Source organism: Pipistrellus kuhlii, unplaced genomic scaffold (genome assembly GCF_014108245.1).
Source record: "Pipistrellus kuhlii isolate mPipKuh1 unplaced genomic scaffold, mPipKuh1.p scaffold_m20_p_6, whole genome shotgun sequence".
Taxonomy (NCBI): domain Eukaryota; kingdom Metazoa; phylum Chordata; class Mammalia; order Chiroptera; family Vespertilionidae; genus Pipistrellus; species Pipistrellus kuhlii.
In genome coordinates, this window is record NW_023425562.1 from 28,054,717 (window position 1) to 28,073,671 (window position 18,955).

An 18,955-nucleotide genomic window follows, 5' to 3' on the forward strand; every position below is an offset into this window, starting at 1 on the left:
AGAGAGGTCAGTTTGTTGTTCCGCTAATGCACTCATTGGTTGACCAGGGATCGAACACACAACCTTGGAGTATCGTGATGATGCTTCAACCAACTGAGCTGCCCAGCCAGCGCTCACATTCTGTTTGGAGACACATGTTGATGCATGATAGCGTTTGCATCCATTTAAATTACCCTGTCATTTTTATTTTTAAATTTCTTTATTAAGGTATCACATATTTGTCCTCAACCCCCCATTCTAATCCCTAACCCTACCCCCACTCAGGCCCCCACTCTCCTATTGTCCTCAACCACTGGTTAGGCTCATATGTATGCACATAATTCCTTTGTTGATACCCTATCATTTTTAATCCTGTGGCTGTGCCACATTTTATTAGTGATTTCCTTAGGGAAGACGTTTTGCTATTGCAGTGCCAGAGAACATCTTTAACTGTGTCTTCATGTGTACAGATACACAAGTTCCCCTGGTGAATCACCATTCTCTATGCTGAGGTGACTATGACTTTAAAAAATTATTCTACTGAACATGCTAATAAGAAAAAGACAAACATGATAAAACGTAAAAATTTTATTAGTATGAAATCAGTGTTGTTAAACCCAAAATAACAGATACAATTGGGCAATGTTGAGGGCAATGCTTTACTATGGAATGAATACAAGGCGGAAAGGTCCTAAGTGTCTACAGTGGCATCTTCTATATGAGAACTGGGTCCAGCCCAGACAGAAGCTCTTTATAGAAACATGAGGAAAAGGAGTGTTTACGCAACAGAGCACTGGCATAGGGTCACTGGGTCTGGTTTCAACAATTATGGTACAAAGAGTAAACTAGACACCTCACAGGTCTGAATATAGCTCAGAGCCCTTGCATTTATAAGCCGGCTCATTACTCAACTCCCCGTGAGCATTGCAGAGCGATGGAAACGGAGTCCCCAGGAAGGAACCCAATGCAGCCATCACATGCCAGTCTTAGAGGAAGCATTTCCATTACCTAAACCTCCCGCAGAAAAGGACTTCCGTTCTCATCCGGGCACAGCCATTGTGTTGGCCAAGGGTTAATTCTTAGTCTCCAGCCTTCTATCGCTGTAAGACGACGTCATGTTCAGCACCCCGGTGTACCATTTTCAGAAAAAATGAAATGGCCAGTCAGTTATGTACCTACATAAAATGCTTGCACGACTCCACTGCCATCTGAGGGCTTCCCATTGGAAGAAAATCCCAGGGGGAACCCATGCCTACAGGATATAACACAGTCGTGAGCCAAACTCAGCCAGGGGGAATGGATTACATGTTGGCATGACAAATATGAAATCCTATTTACACAAAAGCACATCATTACACACATGAAAGGGGTAAAAACAGAGGGAAAGAAGCAAATTTTGGAAAAAGATGGGAAGAATATTGTTACATCACATGAAACTACTTGTCATGTTGGAGCAATAGCAATTTCCAGGGCTTTACATAATATTGTATTTCTTGGTTATAGTTTCATTATAAGAACAGCCAGGAAGTAATCTCGAGGCAGAAAGAAGATTAGAAAGCCTGGACAAGGCTCCAATATCTCTACCTTCCGAGATGACTCCACATTTATGCAAAGGCTTCTGTTCCCCAATGCCACTACCTTTTTCACCAATTACTCCAAGCAGTGACTATATCTGGTCATCTGACTGGCTGGAATATTTAAGGCAGTACAGAAAGGTAAAAGAGTGGTTTCACACCCTCATGTGCTTCTGAAATAAAACTGGGGCCTCGCTTGTGGGCAGCTCACTACATGAGGATAAGACCAACCATTTTATGCAAAATGCAACCACTGAAGACCCAGACCAAAGCTGTGTCACTCAGCTGGGATGCGTACCACCTTAAGCTTGGCAACCTGAGAGGCTGTCGAGAAACCCAGGTTGTCCAGGACAGTTGAATGCAGGAAGGTTCCAAAATAAGCCTGCATACAACCTGGGAAGAGGGCATTTCAATTTTCATCCCAAATTTTTTTAACTTCGGAAAAAGCATAGTAATTGCTTGGCCTGCAAGCAGAATCATGGTAACCAAAAATGTTGACAATGTAGAAAAAAACCCTAAAAACCCCTGCAAAGGCCCTGCGAAGTCACCCAAGTGCCACTTGCTAACGTTTTTTTGAGGTACCTGACTGGGGGAGCTAGGAGGCACTTTTGAACCAAAAGTAAGTGTTTACAGCCTTCACATTCTAAGATTGTCAAACTGTTCTTCCAAGCTGGGTGAAGAACATCAAGTAGACATATCCTTGCATTCAAAAACAAAAAACCTTAATCTGTGGTTTCCACCTATTGTCTTGATTACCATCCGCATGAAGTGTACACTTGGCCCTGGTCTCTCAAGGACTCCTCCTTTTTGTCTGTGGCGGTACTGGTGTCTCCATGCATAGGAACCCGGGAGACACAGAAGTGACAGGACTGAGTTACTCAGTTCTAAGTCTTTAATCAGCTCGTGACCGCTCTCCTGGCTTTTACATTGTAGGTTTTCAATAAATGTTTGCTGGCCCTTATGTGTTCATGGACCACACTGCACAATTAACTATTTCTGAGAGTGTTGTACCGTTTCTTAGCTCCCACAGAAGGCCCTGATCTGAATATCCTTTAACAATCACCTCCCAGTATAACACCTAATAGGAAACCAACTGCTTCTGGGGCCTAGGTTTTTATGAAAATTAGAGTGGTGGCACAATTCGAATTTGGAATAAAAATAACTTTTCTTCCTCTTCATGACTTTTCTCCCTTTACTACCTTTGGATTCAGAGATCTTTAATTAATTGAGCCGACAGGGAACCTGAAAAGGAAGATGTGTGTTTTTTTTAATCAAAGCCTACACTCAGCTAATTGGCATTCCGGAATTGGACCCCTCTTAAGCCCTAATACCTACTTCCTCTAGCTTGGCATCTTCTAAAATCTTTTCTCCAATTTTGTAGTTGGGGTCTATAATCTTAAAGTGCTAGTACTTCCCTAGGCTGGTTTTCTTGTAACCTTTAATAATTGCTATTATTAAAATTTTGCCCTATATTATCCTTCAGTTAATCCCCCCCACCCCTGAGATATGATGCCATGACATATTCTATTAGTAAGATAACACTCTGTAGTGTTAAACCTCTATAAGAGAGCAGGAATTTATTGCCATGGAGGTGATGCATGCCAAGTGACCTCTGGAGTAATATTTACATCTTACACCTGTCACTGCTTATACAGTACGTCCTTAAGTGACTCTTCCAAACCAGGCCTCCTAATCCCAAAATGACATGCAATATTTTAGTCAGAGTTGATTTGTTTGTAGATGACTAAAACTTAGAAAAAAAAAGTTCATCAAGTAAAAGTCAGAGATGCAGACAACAGTTTCTAATACATCTTTCCCACTTTTATAACAGCTCACATCTACAGCTTCAGTGATCATCCAATTATACTCCACTAAAAGGTAAATTAAATAAAATTAAGTTAGCCTTTCGTGAAGGCTGGCTAGTTCACAAAGGCAATGGCACTGAAGACGGTGCTGGAATTTGGCTAGGGAACACCGGGAATCAGAGTGGAGCATCACTTTTAGAATCTCACACACATAATAAGCCAGTATGATGTTTGTACAAATTGAGAATATTTTAAGGTTTTGAACAAAAACTCAACGATACTTATTATCTAAAATCCATTTTTCTCCCATGTGCGTTTCATGCATGAAAGGTGGTATATTTTTCCAGAGTTTTTGCAAATACTTTTCCAGGGACATGTCCTGTCCCATTCCCTGCAGGCCTTCCAGGATGCCAAGCCAACATGCTCACTGATCTCTAAGTGAGGTGCCAGGCCACCGAGAATGGGGTCCATGAGCAGTGCACAGGGAGGTGGCTCTGGCTTCTTCAAGTACAGGGGGCCGTGGGCCCCGGTCAGCAGCACCGCCGACTGGCTGGTATGGTTTGCTTCCCAAGTTTGATTGCTCCAGTGTTCCCATTTTCTTGGGGGTCCAAGGGTGGGATCTGGCGACCTGGAACAAAAGGGAGGCCAAGGTTGAGTTCCTTTTCCCGAGTTGACACCACACGCAGATTGTCACCACGCTTCACCAGCTCCACGTAATGGCTGTGGAAAGCAGAGGGGCTTCAGGTATAACTCTCCCCCCTCCTTCCCTCCCTTCCTCATGTCCTTGCTCGGGCTTAATGAAATCAAGATCATGTTTAAAAGCTTAAGGAAAAGTAAAATCGGCTTCCCGATAATATGGATTTCCTTGGGTTTGGGACCTCGTGCTTCTGGATAAAGGGAAAAGTCCCCACCCATCTTCTTGGCCCAAACATCAGCCCACCCCGTTCCTCCCCCCCATTCCTTTCCTGCCTTCCCACAGATCTATCCACTGCAACAAGCTGCTCAGCAGCACCAGGACTTCACTAATGACAGCGAGTCCTCATGTTTTCTGGTTCTTAAAATAGAACTGGACTGGGTATTGTAATATCATTTACTAACACTTTGCTTGCTATCCCTTATCCTACCAATACACATGAAGCATTAACTAAAAAGCTTTAAGAGACATTCTTCATAGAAAACAGTATTTTAATGTCATCCACAAGTAATCTTATTTCAACTGAATGTAATTTTTTAAAAATTTATTGACAGTCTGTGTAAATAAACAGAAAGTAAAAATTAAAAAAGTAATGGAGGGTCTAGGAAGGTGATAACTAAAGGATGTGGAGGTTTTGATTTTAGATAATAAAGATAATCTAAACTGACTGCTGATGGTTGCATTTATTTATGTATTTATTTATTTATTAAAAATATGTTTTATTGATTTCAGAGAGGAAGGGAAAGGAAGAGAGAGATTGAAACATCAACGATGAGAGAGAATCGTTGATTGGCTGCCTCCTGCACTCCCCATACTGGGGATCAAACCCACAACCCAGGCATGTGCCCTTGACCAGAATCGAACCCAGCACCCTTTAGTCCACAGGCCCACACTCTATCCATTGAGCCAAACCAGCCAGGATAGTTGTATATATTTATGACTATTTCAAAAACCACTTAGTTATACACTTTAAATTGTTGAAATGTTGGCACATGCATTTTAAAAAATGTATTACTGAGATATAATTGATATAATATTGTGTAAGTTTAAGGTGTTGACTTGATAATTTAAATATTGCAATGTGATTATCTCTGAAGTGTTAGCTAATGCCTCTAGGATATTGCATAATTATCATTTCATCTAGTTTCTTAGCAATTTTGAAATTTATAACACAGGACTGTTATCTATAATCAGGTATGTGATTTTTATCTAAAAAAAAAAGTTGTCTTTAGAAAAAGGCAATGAGGCACACAGACCATATAGGGGCACATCTAAAGTGCCCAGCACAGGTGACTGGGGAAACTAAGCCCTACAAAACACCTACTAAACAAGGCCAACTACCGATTTCAGGAGACATAGCAGCTCTACCTAATACATAAAAACAAACATAGAAAGTGAGAGGGCAGGGCGGGGCGAGGATACACTCCTAAATTCACTGTGGGGCAGGGCGGAATTATCCTCCATTTTGTGTAACTGGACCCTAGCCCAATCAGGGTCAGCCAAAACAGTGACATCACCACAGAAGTAAAATCCCAGGGCTTGGCGAAATTCACGCTCTTCTGTCATGCGATTGGTGTGAGTGGGACAGAGCCCATGCTAACATGGAAGAGGCTCTTTTGTTTATTGCATGGGACTGCTCCCTGGTGGTCCTTGGGGATCACGAAGTCTGGGAGTAACAGAAAGCAGTCAAAATTTAGTCAAAAAAGTATGGTGCAAATGAAAGCATAGAAGAAATCCCCATAAAAAGAACTAAATTAATTGTAAGCAAGCAAACTACCAGGTACAAAATTCAAAACAATATCTATAAGGATGCCCAAGGTACTTAGTAAGAGTATCAACAACGTAAAAAAAGAACTGTCAGAAATGAAAGATTCACTAACTAAAATGAAGAATAATGTACAGGGAATCAACAGTAAAGGACTCTGAGAATCAAATCAGCGATTTGGAATATGAGGAAGCAAAAAATACCCAATCAGAAGAGCAAAAAGAAAAAAAGAATCCAAAAATATGAAGATAGTGTAAGGAGCCTCTGGGGTAACTTCAAACATACCAACATTAGCATCATGGAGGTGCCAGAAGGAAAAGAGAGGGAGCAAGAAGTTAAAACTATTTTAAAAAATAATGACAGAAAACTTCCCTTACTTGGTGAAAGAAATATACATACAAGTCCAGGATGCCCAGAATCCCAAACAAGAGGAACTTAAAGAGGACCAACCAAAACACAGCATAATTATATGCCAAAGGTTAAAGACAAAGATAATCTTAAAAGCAGCAAGAGAAAAGCAATTAGTTACCGGCAAGCACCCATAAGACTATCAGCTGATTTCTCAACAGAAACATTGCAGGCCAGAAAGGAGTGGCAGGAAATTCTCAAAGTGACAAAAAGCAAGAACCTACAACCAAGAAGTCTCTACCCAGCAAAACTATCATTTAGAATTGAAGGTCAGATAAAGAGTTTCACCGATAAGAAAAAGCTAAAGGAGTTCATTACCACCACACCAGTATTACATGAAATGTTAAAGGGTCTTTTTCAAAAAGAGGGAGGAAAAAAAAAGATTAAAAGTATGAATAATAAAATGGCAATAAATTCATATCTATCAACAATTGAATCTAAAAGTCAAAATAAATGAACAGGAATCTAATGAACAAAATAAACTGATGAATAAAATAGAACCAGAGGCATGGATACAGAACAGACTGACAAATCTCAGAGGGAAGGGGAGAAAAAGGTGGAAAGAGATTAGCCAAATAACTTATATGCATACATGCATTATCTAGGCCAGCGTTTTTCAACCGCTGTTCCGTGGCACACTAGTGTGCCGCGAGATGTTGCCTGGTGTGCCGTAGGTGCAGACAAGACAAGAATTTTATAATTTTTCACTATTTTGTTTACTTAATATTTCATAATAAAGTAATTATAAAATACTTTCTTTGTGTTTATTTGATTCCTATTCAAGAGAATTACTTTATATATAGTCAATATAGGCACAGAGTTAAATTTTTTAACATTTTCTAATGGTGGTGGGCCTCGTGATTTTTTTCATGAGACAAGTGTTCCTTTGCCCAAAAAAGGTTGAAAAACACTGACTAGGCTAGGGACACAGACAATAGGCCTAGGGTGGGGCAGAAACCAGATGGAGAGGGGCAATGGGGGTACAAGGGTGATATCTGTAATACTCTCAACAATAACGACTAAAAACTAAATAAAAATTTTAAAAGGCAATAGAGCCCTGGCCAGGTGGCTCAGTTGGTTGGAGTGTCATCCTGTATACAAAAAAAAAAAAAAAAAAAAAAAAAAAAAAAAAAAAGGTTGTGGCTTTGATTCCCCATCAGGCACATACCTAGGTTGAGGGTTCGATCCCTACATAGTCCCTTACTGGAGGCAAACTGGTCAATGTTTCTCTCACACATCAGTGTTTCTCTCCCTCCCTCCCTTTCCCTCTCTCTAAACATCAAATTTTTAAAAAGGCAATAGAATCTGGAAATCACAAATATTTGTTTAGACAGTTTTCAAAGATTTTTATAGGCACCATCCTCACTTAACCCTGTGAAGCTGGCAGAATGGCTATATCATCATCATTGTACTATTATTCCTCAGAAAACGTAGATAATGTGCTGAAGAACACATCAACTATTAGCGGCACAGGTGATTCCTTGTAAATGACATCTTGATTTTTCTGATGGATCCCAAAGCCTGTATTCTTCCCACTGTACCACATTAGCTCTCTGTGCTACTTTCTCTTCACCAGAAAAAAGGCATGAAAGCTAACTCTAAAACAAGATTTTATTTTATTTTTAAAAATATATTCTATTGATTTTTTACAGAGAGGAAGGGAGAGGGATAGAGAGCTAGAAACATCGATGAGAGAGAAACATTGATCAGCTGCCTCCTGCACCCCCTTTCCCCCTCACAAGGGATGTGCCCGCAACTAATGTACATGCCCCTGACTGGAACTGAAACCGGGAACCCTCAGTCCGCAGACCACAGCTCCATCCACTGAGCCAAACCAGTTTCGGCTAAAATAAGGAGATTTTAAAGTCAGCTAATTAGAATATTACTTTATTAAGAACCCAGATATTAGAAATGGAAGGGAAATGAGTTTCAAAGATAGTCTGTCAATGCAACTGGATGGTACCTAAGGACCATAAAGAGAGTGAAATGCCCTGGTAGAGGCACTTTCCACAAAAGGCAGAAATAGTTAATTTCAAAGGTATTAATGAGTTCTGTAGATTGGGTGGTGTGGCCATTCACCAAAACTCAAGTATAAAAATTGAGGTCATTGGCAATTACCCAAAATTCAAAATAAATGGCTCTTCATCTGATTATGGAGCAGATAAAAGGGTTGTAGTAATTCCTGTAGTTACTGCTTCTGCCATTTTGTATTGCCAGCAAAACTATATAAAGCTTTGCAGGCCATTCTCGAAAAAGTTCACTCCTAATCCAGTAGCAAATGAGAATGTTAAGTATGTGTTTTCCTCTTCTGGACATGCTATGTTCTTTCATTAGTCATAATTAAAAGGAAATAAACAAAATGCTGCTTCTACTTTGTCAATCTTAAGTGAGAAATACTCTGATTTATTTAGGTCAAATCTTTCCAGTCAAATGTTACTTACTCCTTGAAAAAGGGTGTTTTGGAGAGATGATAGTGTCAAGATACATCCTTATTTAAGTTATTTAAATCAATCAATAATAGTTCAGGTGCCTCCGGAGTGTGTTAGGTATTGCAATACAGACTTCTGCATTTGTAAAATATTTGAAATATTTTGAGACAAAATTATAATTCTGATTGGTGCAAGCTATTGATCTAGTTAACTAAGACAAGTATTGTTTACTGATCAGTATTTTTAGCAATATCAAAATCAATACCTATACTAACATCAACTTCATGCTATGCTTATGTATAGAATTCTAGTCCTGCTATACAAGGCTTCTAGTCCTGCTATACAAGGCTTATTCTACAAACCTTGTCATGTTTTGTCCCAATTACAGAAAATATTTATACATAAGATATTCATTAAGTCACAAAAGTACAATGAAAGTTTGAAAACAAAGATCATACAGAAAATAGGGAGTGTTAGGGAGGCCTGTCAGCACAGTCCCTTGCTCTCCTCTTCTTCCTCCCTCTTTCCTCCCTCACACTTCTCTTCTCAATGGACAATCAGCAAGACCAGTTAGGGAAGCAAGGTTAAGTTAAGACCTGAGAAACGCCTCAAGGAGATTCCTCTCTCATTCATTTTAAACTTTCAGCAATGTTTTTTAATCAATTTTCGAACATAGCTTTTTAGAGGCAGCAGATTTTGTTATCTCCAGAATATTCAAAATTTCACTTAGTAGAACAAAATATTTCTCAAAAATAGAATTACTGCAGTTTTCTCACACATCATGTTTGCTCTGGAGTTCTGAAACCTGAGAGTCCGTGTTCTAGTTTAGTGAACTTAGTCCCTTTATTTAGTATCTCCAAGAGTTTGTTTCTTCCCCTATAAAAAGCATATGGGAAAGTAACTCGGTAACTACCATGCCATATAGATATATGGCTGTTTCTAATATGGAAAGAACTAATGACAATGGAAGGCGTCATGGCTCTGGGCACAGCTCGAGTGGAGTCTGCATGAGAAGACACCCCTGCCCCATGGTGGACACAGGGTCCAGGTACTGGGACTCAGCCCGGGAGGTGTCCCACACAATACAGCTTCCAACCGTGATAAGAAAGGAAGCACTTCCACTTTAAGGCAGACAGAGAGGAAAGCCACGGCATAACCTTAACAAGAGAAGGAAGCAAATGGCACTGTGAAAGCACAAGAGCTCGGGGTCTTATGGTCTGAATTGTTTGGAACTTACTGAACAGTTAAGTGTCCTTAGGCAAAAAACTAGTCCTGGAAAATGGCCACAGCGTTTGATGCCAAGGTGATCACCTGGGAACGCTGTTGAATTAGTACTGATCACATAGGGCAAAGAATAGGACCCAGCTATCCATACAGACATCTGAAAAGGCTTGGAGCATCAGCTGCATGTTTCCGCTCTTACAAAATGTTCTCGGAGCACACAATCTCCTTACGTCATCCTTCGGTGTAAACCCTCGGCCAGGGTGTTTATTTTCATAGGGTTTGAACTGTGTAAGATTGGGGGGGGGGGGATTTTTTTATGAAGTCTAGTTTTTCTGAAAGTTGACAGCCTAGAGAAAAAACAGGTTTTATAAACAATTCCTCAGGAATGTAGTATGTGAGGGGGGGGAAGTCCAAGCTTATAAATATTATCATGATTCTGGACTAGAGGCTGTAATGCTTTTACACACAACAAAAATAAAACAGCGTGCTTAGCTGTAGCTGTCCTCTCTCCTTGTGTGATGGACCGGCCATTTCCTGCACATGCTGTTAAGTTCTCCCTGTCCATTTCTTCTCTCCTTTCATCCCGGTTCCAGTATTTACTTGGCTTGGCTATCTTTTGTTGAGTTTTAGTGGTGCCGGTAGTTGCTGTGTAACTTTCATTGCTTGATCCTGATTTTCTGAATCATTCAGATTAGTCAACTGACCAGGTTTATTAGGACTTGGAAGTATTTACTCTTGATAATGATCCACAAATCTCTCCATTTAGAAGGCAGGGTAGAGGTGGAGTCCTCTGCAGAACACGGCTCACAATCAGAGAACATTGCCCTAAGAATGCAGAATGGCCGTGGAGGAGACACATGTGACACTTGAGGTCACTCTCTGTAGCTGTTCTTTTGTTGCAGTAAAGAGGACAGTGTTGGAATTACTAGATGACCTTGGATATTAGAATACAGAGTCTAACATCTACATAGAGCATGAATGGAGGAGGAGACAGGAAGAGAATTTAGTCAGAAGGCTTGCACAAAGTCCAGGTCAGGGATTAAGAGAGCTTTCAGCCCTAGCTGGTTTGGCTCAGTGGACAGAGCATCGACCTGTGGACCAAAGGGTCCCAGGTTTGATTTCCGGTCAAGGGCACATGTCCGGGGTTGTGGGCTCGATCCCTAGCTCGATCCCTAGCAGGAAGCAGCCAATCAATGATTCTCTCTCATCATTGATGTTTCTCTCCCTCTCCCTTCCTCTCTGAAATCAATAAAAAATATATTAAAAAAGGAGAGAGCCTTCATCTGGGTGCAGTTGAGGGAAGTAGAAAACAAAGATGGAAAGAGAACTGTAACAAGACACTTGGCAGATGTGACAACTGATTGGATGTAGGAAGGTAAAGAGGGAAATTAAAAACAATAACAAAGTTGAAAGTGTAGGAGCTCGAGGGAGGTGATACATCAACAAAGAGGGAAGGAAGGAGAAGGTCCCCATTGCTGTCAGTCCAAAACAAAATACCAAGTGTCTTAAACATGGAGGGTTTGAGTGACTCGAATCATTAGGCTTCTTGACTATTCAAAGGTGTCTCCTCTCCCCACACAATGATTTATTTATTTTTTAAAATAGACTATTTTGAGGGGGCAGTTTTAGATTTATAGAAAAATTTGAACATAAAGTACAGAGAGTTCCCACATATCTCCGCCCCCCCCCCCATCCCAATTTCTCTAATTTTAACATCCTGCATTAGTATGGAACATTTATTATAATTAATGACTATTATTGATCATTATTATTAATCAAAGCCCATAGTTCACTTTAGGGTTGAATCTTAGTGTTGCACATTCTATGGATTTCAATAAATGTACATGACGGTTAACTATATTACACAGAATATTGGCACATATGCTTAAAATTTTCCAGAATAAAGACTTTTTTTTTTAAAGTTCCCTATAATCTCATCACCATAAAGCAATTACTGTTAACATTTTATTTTTCATTGATTTTTTTATTGATTTTTTACAGAGAGGAAGGGAGAGGGACAGAGAGTTAGAAACCTTGATGAGAGAGAAACATCAATCAGCTGCCTCCTGCACACTCGCCCTGGGGATGTGCCCTCAACCAAGGTACGTGCCCTTGACCAGAATCGAACCTGGGACCCCTCAGTCTGTAGGCGACACTCTATCCACTGAGCCAAACCAGTTAGGGCCCACTGTTAACATTTTAATGTGCATATCATTACTTTACCCAGAAGAATATATTATTTACTTTTATATACTATATGGTTCAACATAAATTGTATAAATTTTATACAATTTATAAAATCAGGATATAATACAAACCACTCTAACTTTTGTTTCACACTCAATAATTTATCTTTCTATGTCAGTAAATACAGATTTACATAATCATTTTAATCACTAGCTTATATTAGTGTACCAGGATTTAAAAAAAAAATGATTGCCCAACTTCTGGACAGTTAAATCATTTCCTGCTTTTCACCATGATGAATAATGTTCCCCTTTAAACCACTGTTTGCAGTAAGAAGTGATATGTCAGGACTGTGCACAGACTACCCAAAACAGCACAGCACTTACGTCCTTTCCAATTAGAAAACATATTAACTCATGTTAAGAAAACAGTTGATTCCTTCCCGGTTTATGAGCACGCTAAGTATATAAAAGAGAAATATTTATCTCTTTATTCAAGTCAATATGAATTAATTCTGTTTAAGCATCCTTTTTTAAAAGGGCTTTTATTCTCTCTGCTCTTTCTTGGATTTTTATTGCATCTTTTCTCCCAGGCACGTTTGTCTCTGGAAAATTGCTTTGGGGAGAATAGATGTCAGCAATATATCTTTCTATTTTGAACTCAGAGAGAAGCACGTGTAATACAAGTAGAAACAGGGAAAAGGAAAACAAATGAAATGTCTGCTGCCATATATTTAGGTGCACTTGGTACTGTGTTTTAAATCAACCTGAATTCAGGCTACAACACCCGATTCAGAAGAAATTCGCCTGAAGAAGCAGAGAGGCTGGGAAGGCAGCAGCACTCACAGTCTATGCCTGGAGAGAGAGCTTGCTGCAGGCTGTGCATTCACAGGCTTCTTTGCAAAGGCTCTTACAATCACAGTGTAATGAAACAGAAACAGTTGTTCATTTGACATGAAAGATGAGGTGATACAGCCTCTACAGGAATTATTTGAAGCCACAATTCCCCAGTGCTTTGAATAAAGCTTGTTTTCTCTTAAATGAATAGACCAGTGGGATCTCAGGAATTCCTTAGTCCAAGACTCCATCCCTTTGAGCCATAAGACCTCATATACCGGAAGGCATTTATACTGGCTGGACCATACAAAAAAATACTGATCTTTGCTGCTTAGGCTTATTTTACTCTTTGAGGTCCTTATTTCATTTGGGGTTTTAATAATGACTTACATAGACTTCAGAAAGTCTCCTAGCTCACGGAGAAGTGTCTGGCTGCAGGTATACAGAGTGCTGCGCTTCCCTCGCTGAGCACTGCCATCTGCACAGTCTGCCTTGCAGGGGCTAAAGCAGGCGGGAGCTCTAGAAACTACAAGGAGCTGCACAAAGGAAAAGGGTGGAAGTCACGGTCATCAGGAGCGACCTGGCTTCGTTAATGAAAAGCATTAATAAAAACAAACTGCATAATAGCTGCACAATTAGCCTAACTTACCAGAAAGGCCAGAAGAAGAATTAGTTTGACCTCAGGAAATATGAGGTTAATGGAATGAGTTCATACCAAACCCTGTCAGATGTCACCCAGCGCTACCCAGCTGTGGAGGACAGCTGAGCAGTTTCTTCACCACAGAGCACTGCACCCACGGCCCATTTTCGGGAAGGAGCAAGAGCCTGGGAATATGAGGTTTCCAACATAAAATGCAGCCCTCCCTAGCACTCCAGAGTTCAACCATTCAGGTCAACCATGTAGGAGAACGCGATTCTGTTGAGAGTGTGAAATAACAGCAAGACAATGAATCCCCCTGAAGGAGGCAGGAAGGAAAGGTGGTGTAGACCCAGAGAACAAGAAGGACGGGGATGCATTCTTCTGTGTGTTTCTGCATCATGCAAGTAACCCAGACAGAGTTCCTCATCTCCAGCGAATTCTCCATCCAGCCAAAAGAAACAAACAAAATATTCCCTGCTGTGGGTTCTCAGAGTCTGAAGTAATGAACCAAAGCCAGTTAAAAGGGAATCAAATCTGTTCTGGGAAGCCACGGTCCCTCTGACTTTGAGAGCACCGCCAACGATGACCTCAGAGAGATCCAACTATCAGTTTCCCTTCTGGAATTCCCTCCTGGAACCGTCTGGAGCCAAGATATTTGAGAACAACTGCCAACTGCTCAGGAGTTCAACTTTTCCTAAGGTGACCCGAAGGCTTTGAGTACTATACCCTCAACCAACACACCTCTTTCAAGTTCCCAATTATGCTCAAAGGTATCTCAGGACACAGCTTCCCAAGATTGCTGCCAGCAAGTAGCTCTCTGAGGGGACTGGGCATGAAACATTATCAGAGAAGTTGTAAAGGTGAAAGCCTGGCCCACCAGCTGGGAAAGCCTGGCCCACCAGCTCCTAGGTAGAGGTTACTAATGGACAAGCAGCATAAAGAAAGGGAAACATAACATTACCCAGAACTGAAGATGAAGAAGGGAGCCTTCACCTTCCATGACTTAGCTGATCAGAAACGAGGAAAATATTTACAAATAGAAGACTCTCCACTCAAGTCCCAATTTCAGGTCACGTGGGAAGGAGAGACTATTTTTGTTGGCGACCAACAAGCAAAAGAAAGCACAAAAGGTTCTTTCGTTTCGCTTGCCTAGAGTCATTCCGTTTAATGGGTGACTTCAGTTTTCTATTCCTCTTCGATATCTATTTTATTTCTCCTCTCCTCAACATACTGATATATGAGGGAAAGAAAGCAGTTTGCCAGCCAAAAACATGCCTTTTGAGATATCGGTTATTTTAAGCCAAAGATAAATACCATATGATCTCACTAATATTCTTAAGAAAAGCAAGACTAAGGAAAAACCGTTGGCCTTCCTCCTAACTGCCCAAAAGAATTTAAACAGGGGGCCTGCTCCGGGAAGGGAGCTATTATTACGAATAACCACAGTGGTTCACTATGAGCTAGTGTGACAGCCAGGAAGGAACGTAGCAAAGCCCATTCTCTGTGTCCCCCTGTAAAGAGGGCCCAGCAAACATCTGTTTACCAAACATCTGCTCTTCTGTCTCCATGTGGATTGCCTTCCTCCCCTTTGAATTCCCAAACTACAACCCGTCTACCCCGCTTCTCCTTAGCTCAAAGTAGCATATAAGCCTCAACTGCCAGTTCTGTCCCGGGATTGGGAGTGGGGGGGGGGGATTCTTATAAAGCCCCCATATGTACATACATAAGAAATTTGGTCATTTTCTCTTGCTAATCAGTCTCATGTCAATTTCATTAGTTCAGCCAGAACTTAAGTTGGTAGAAGGCAAATTAGATTTTCCATTCTCACACATAAAATGCTGTAGAATATATAATTTTTTTAAAATATATATTTTATTGGTGTTCCACAGAGTGGAAGAGAGAGGGATAGAGAGCTAGAAACGTCGATGAGAGAGAAACATCGACCAGCTGCCTTCCGCACACAACCTACTGGATATGTGCCTGCAACCAATGCACATGCCCTTGACCGGAATTGAACCTGGGACCTTTCAGTCTGCAGACCAACACTATCCACTGAACTGAACCAGTTTCGGCAGAATACATAATTTTTAATTAAAAATAAATGTTATTTGCAACAGAGTTATTTCCTTTTGTTTCATAAAACATAGAATTAGCAGGTTAGAGAACAGAATTTTGGAAATTTGGGTTTGGGAGACACAATATAGGTCAGTATTGACAAGTGCATGCTTGTAGGTTTTCTATCCGCATCATCAAATTCACACGGAGGAAAAGCTCTACTTGAGAGCTCTGTGATTTCATCCTTTGACTCTCAGAGGCATAAAAGCCGGGAGCTAAGTTAAAGACATGATTTTAGGTACTTACTGATTCCTTGAAAGAGTTCTTCAATATTGATAGCATTTTTTGCACTTGTTTCAACAACGATGGCACCTATGGACTCAGCGTATTCCTTCGCATCCTTCAAGGGAACCTCCCTGGAAAAGAGGTGAAACCCAGACAGAAATGAATGCTCGTCTGTAAAATGTAAATAACCCCAATTGGCCAAACAAAAAGCTCATGTGGAAACAGCTCCATTACCTTCCTAGAGGATATCAACTCCATGGCTCAGCAAGTATTAAAAACCTGATATGAATGAGATTTTTAAAGTTTAAAACCTGGTCTCTGGCATCTATAGACAAGATGTGCATATATAACATATTGTCCAATCCCATAGAAGTAAAGAATTCCAGAACAGGGGGGGAAATCGTTAATGTACACATTCTAGCTTTTCGAGGTAGGGTTGATTTCAAACATTTCCCCCCATAATAATGACTCAGTGTTTTGTTTTGTTTTTAATTTGTGTGCACCCCTGTGTGTGCATGTTTCTATAAGACTACATTAACATTTTTCACAAATCAGGAGTCGTTCCAAGATGGCTGACAGGTAAACACCTAGCCGCAGCCGCACATAACAATTTCAATAAAATGCAACCAAAATATAAAATGGACATTACCCAGAACTACAGGAAGGTCGACTGACTGGAAATTCTACAACGAGAAGCAAGGAGAAAACCAGAAGGAAGCGCAGAGGAGCTGTAAAAGCCTGAGGTACGGAGACGCGCCGGAGAGGAGGGCGGCTGAGTGCCTGGCTGGCGTTCCCTAGCGGGAAGGAGATAAAAGCTCCGACTGTGCTGGGCCCCAGTTCCGACTGCTCTGAACCCCAGTTCTAGGCCAGACCCCAGGGACCCAGGCTCAAACAGAGGGAGCTGGGCTGTAAGGCGAAACCCCGGGGGAGCGGCGAAAGGAGGTCCCGGAGGCGCGCACATAGCGCGCAGAGAAGGGCCGGTTGGCTGTGCCACAGGATTGCCCTGGTGGGAAGGAGACAGGGGCTCCAGTCTGCTCTGAACGCCACCTCCAACTCCACTTCCAACTGAACTGAACCCCAATACCGGGCTCATTGGGGGAGAGCCTAGACTGTTTGGCTGCAGGCAAAAATCAAGGGCACCTTTCTCTCAGAGGGGCTTGTAATGAGTACTGAAGGACCCGCATAGGGCAGGGCTCACAGAAGCCAAAGCTGTAGGCTCCACCCTGAAACCCCGCCCCATCCAAGCAGAACACAGACACTTTTAAGGCTACCAACTCAGGAAAGCTGTGAAAATGCCAAGACAAAATAGATCACAAATGAAAGAAATGGAGGACAAAAAGCGACTGGATATAGAGTTCAAATCTACACTTATAAGGTTTTTCAAGAATTTCCTAGAAAAGATGGATAAGACCTATGAGGATATGAAAAGGGACCAACTAGAATTAATAAGGAATCAACAAGAAATGATAAGGGATCAACAAGAAATAAAGAATACATTGACTGAAATAAAAAATATTATACAGAGTCCTAAAAACAGAATGGAAGATCGCAAGAATCAAGTCAAATAGGTGGAACATAAAGAGCCAGAAGACACTCCTCCACAGAAGCTAGAAGGCAAGAGAATCCAGAAAATTGAAGATAATGTAAGAAACCTCTGGGACAACTTCAAGCGAACCAACATCAGAATTATGGGGGTCCCAGAAGATGAGAGAGAGCAAGATATCAAAAACATACTGAAAGAAATAGTGACAGAAAACTTCCCCCACCTGGTGAAAGAATTAGACTTACAAGTCCAGGAAGCGCACAGAACCCCAAACAAAAGGAATCCAAAGAGGACCACACCAAGACACATCATAATTAAAATTCCAAGAGCAAAAGACAAAGAGAGAATATTAAAAGCAGCAAGAGCAAAGCAGGTAGTTACCTATAAAGGAGCACCTATACGATTGTCAGCTGATTTCTCAACAGAAACCATGCAGGCCAGACGGGAATGGCAAGAAATATTCAAGGTGATGAATAGTAAGAACCTACAGCCAAAGATAATCTATCCAGCAAAGCTATCACTCAGAATCAAAGATCAGATAAAGAGCTTCACTAATAAAAAAAAGCTAAAGGAGTTCATCACCACCAAACCAGAATTATATGAATTGCTGAAGGGGGTTCTTTCAGAAGAGAAAGTAAATAAAGATGAAAATTATGAACAACAAATTTGTAACTATCAACAAGTGATTCTAAAAACCAAGGAAATTAAAAAAAAAAAATCTGATGAACGATATTAACTGTTGAACATAATAGTATCAGAGGTATGGAAGGGGAGTGAACTGACGATTCTTGGGGAAAAGGGGAGAGGGGGATGTGGGAAGAGATTGAACATAAACTGTGCACCTATGGATGAGGACAATGGGGGGGTGGGGAAAGGGCAGAGGGTGGGGTGGGAACCTGGTGGAGGAGAGCAATGGAGGGGAGAGGGGGGAAGGAACATTTGTAATAATATGAACAATAAAAATTTATATTAAAAAAAACATTTTTCACAAATCAGACAAAATATGTGGCATGATGTGAAAGTTTGGAAATGAACATGTTATAGCTACAATAGCTAGGATGCAGTATGGCATATTTGAACTCTGACCTTTAAACGGCTGTTCCTGAAAGGGTTTTAGGACATGAACTATATTTAAATGAACAATCTAAAAAAGGCAATTTATTGATCTACTTTTTATAGAAAGACACTATGGTGAATCCAAAGATTAAAAAGTCACAGTTTCAATTCTCTAGACATTTATTTATCCAACAAATATTAATGGAGCAGTTATGGTATGCCACTCCTTGTAGGGGCTAGAGAAAACACCAGTACTTGCCTTCTGGAATCTACATTTGCGAGCAAAGGCCAACACATTTACAGTCACTCTATTCCACAACATTGTAACAACTGCAATATGAAGATAAGCCGTGGAGGGGTAGAAGGTGATGCATTCTGATCAGTGGAACTGAAGGAAATGAGCTGGAGGAGGTCCCCTGAACCCGCAGCCATGCAGGGCAGGGAGAAGAACACAGGTGAGAACTGTGATGCAACC

At 40.9% G+C, this 18,955-nt stretch overlaps 1 protein-coding gene across 2 annotated transcripts in view; it reads right to left on the minus strand.

Moving 5' to 3' along the window:
- Positions 1–552: 552 nt before the first annotated feature.
- The window catches only part of RAB31 (RAB31, member RAS oncogene family), a 108,987-nt gene continuing 90,584 nt past the window's right edge, over positions 553–18,955 (minus strand). For both annotated transcript variants that reach the window (XM_036418220.2, XM_045574931.1), the window contains exons 6-7: positions 15,903–16,012; positions 553–3,986 (exon numbers count right to left, since the gene is read on the minus strand). In XM_036418220.2, the coding sequence (XP_036274113.1) occupies positions 3,889–3,986; positions 15,903–16,012 (208 nt within the window). In that variant the 3' untranslated portion in view covers positions 553–3,888. The remainder of the gene's footprint in view (positions 3,987–15,902; positions 16,013–18,955) is intronic.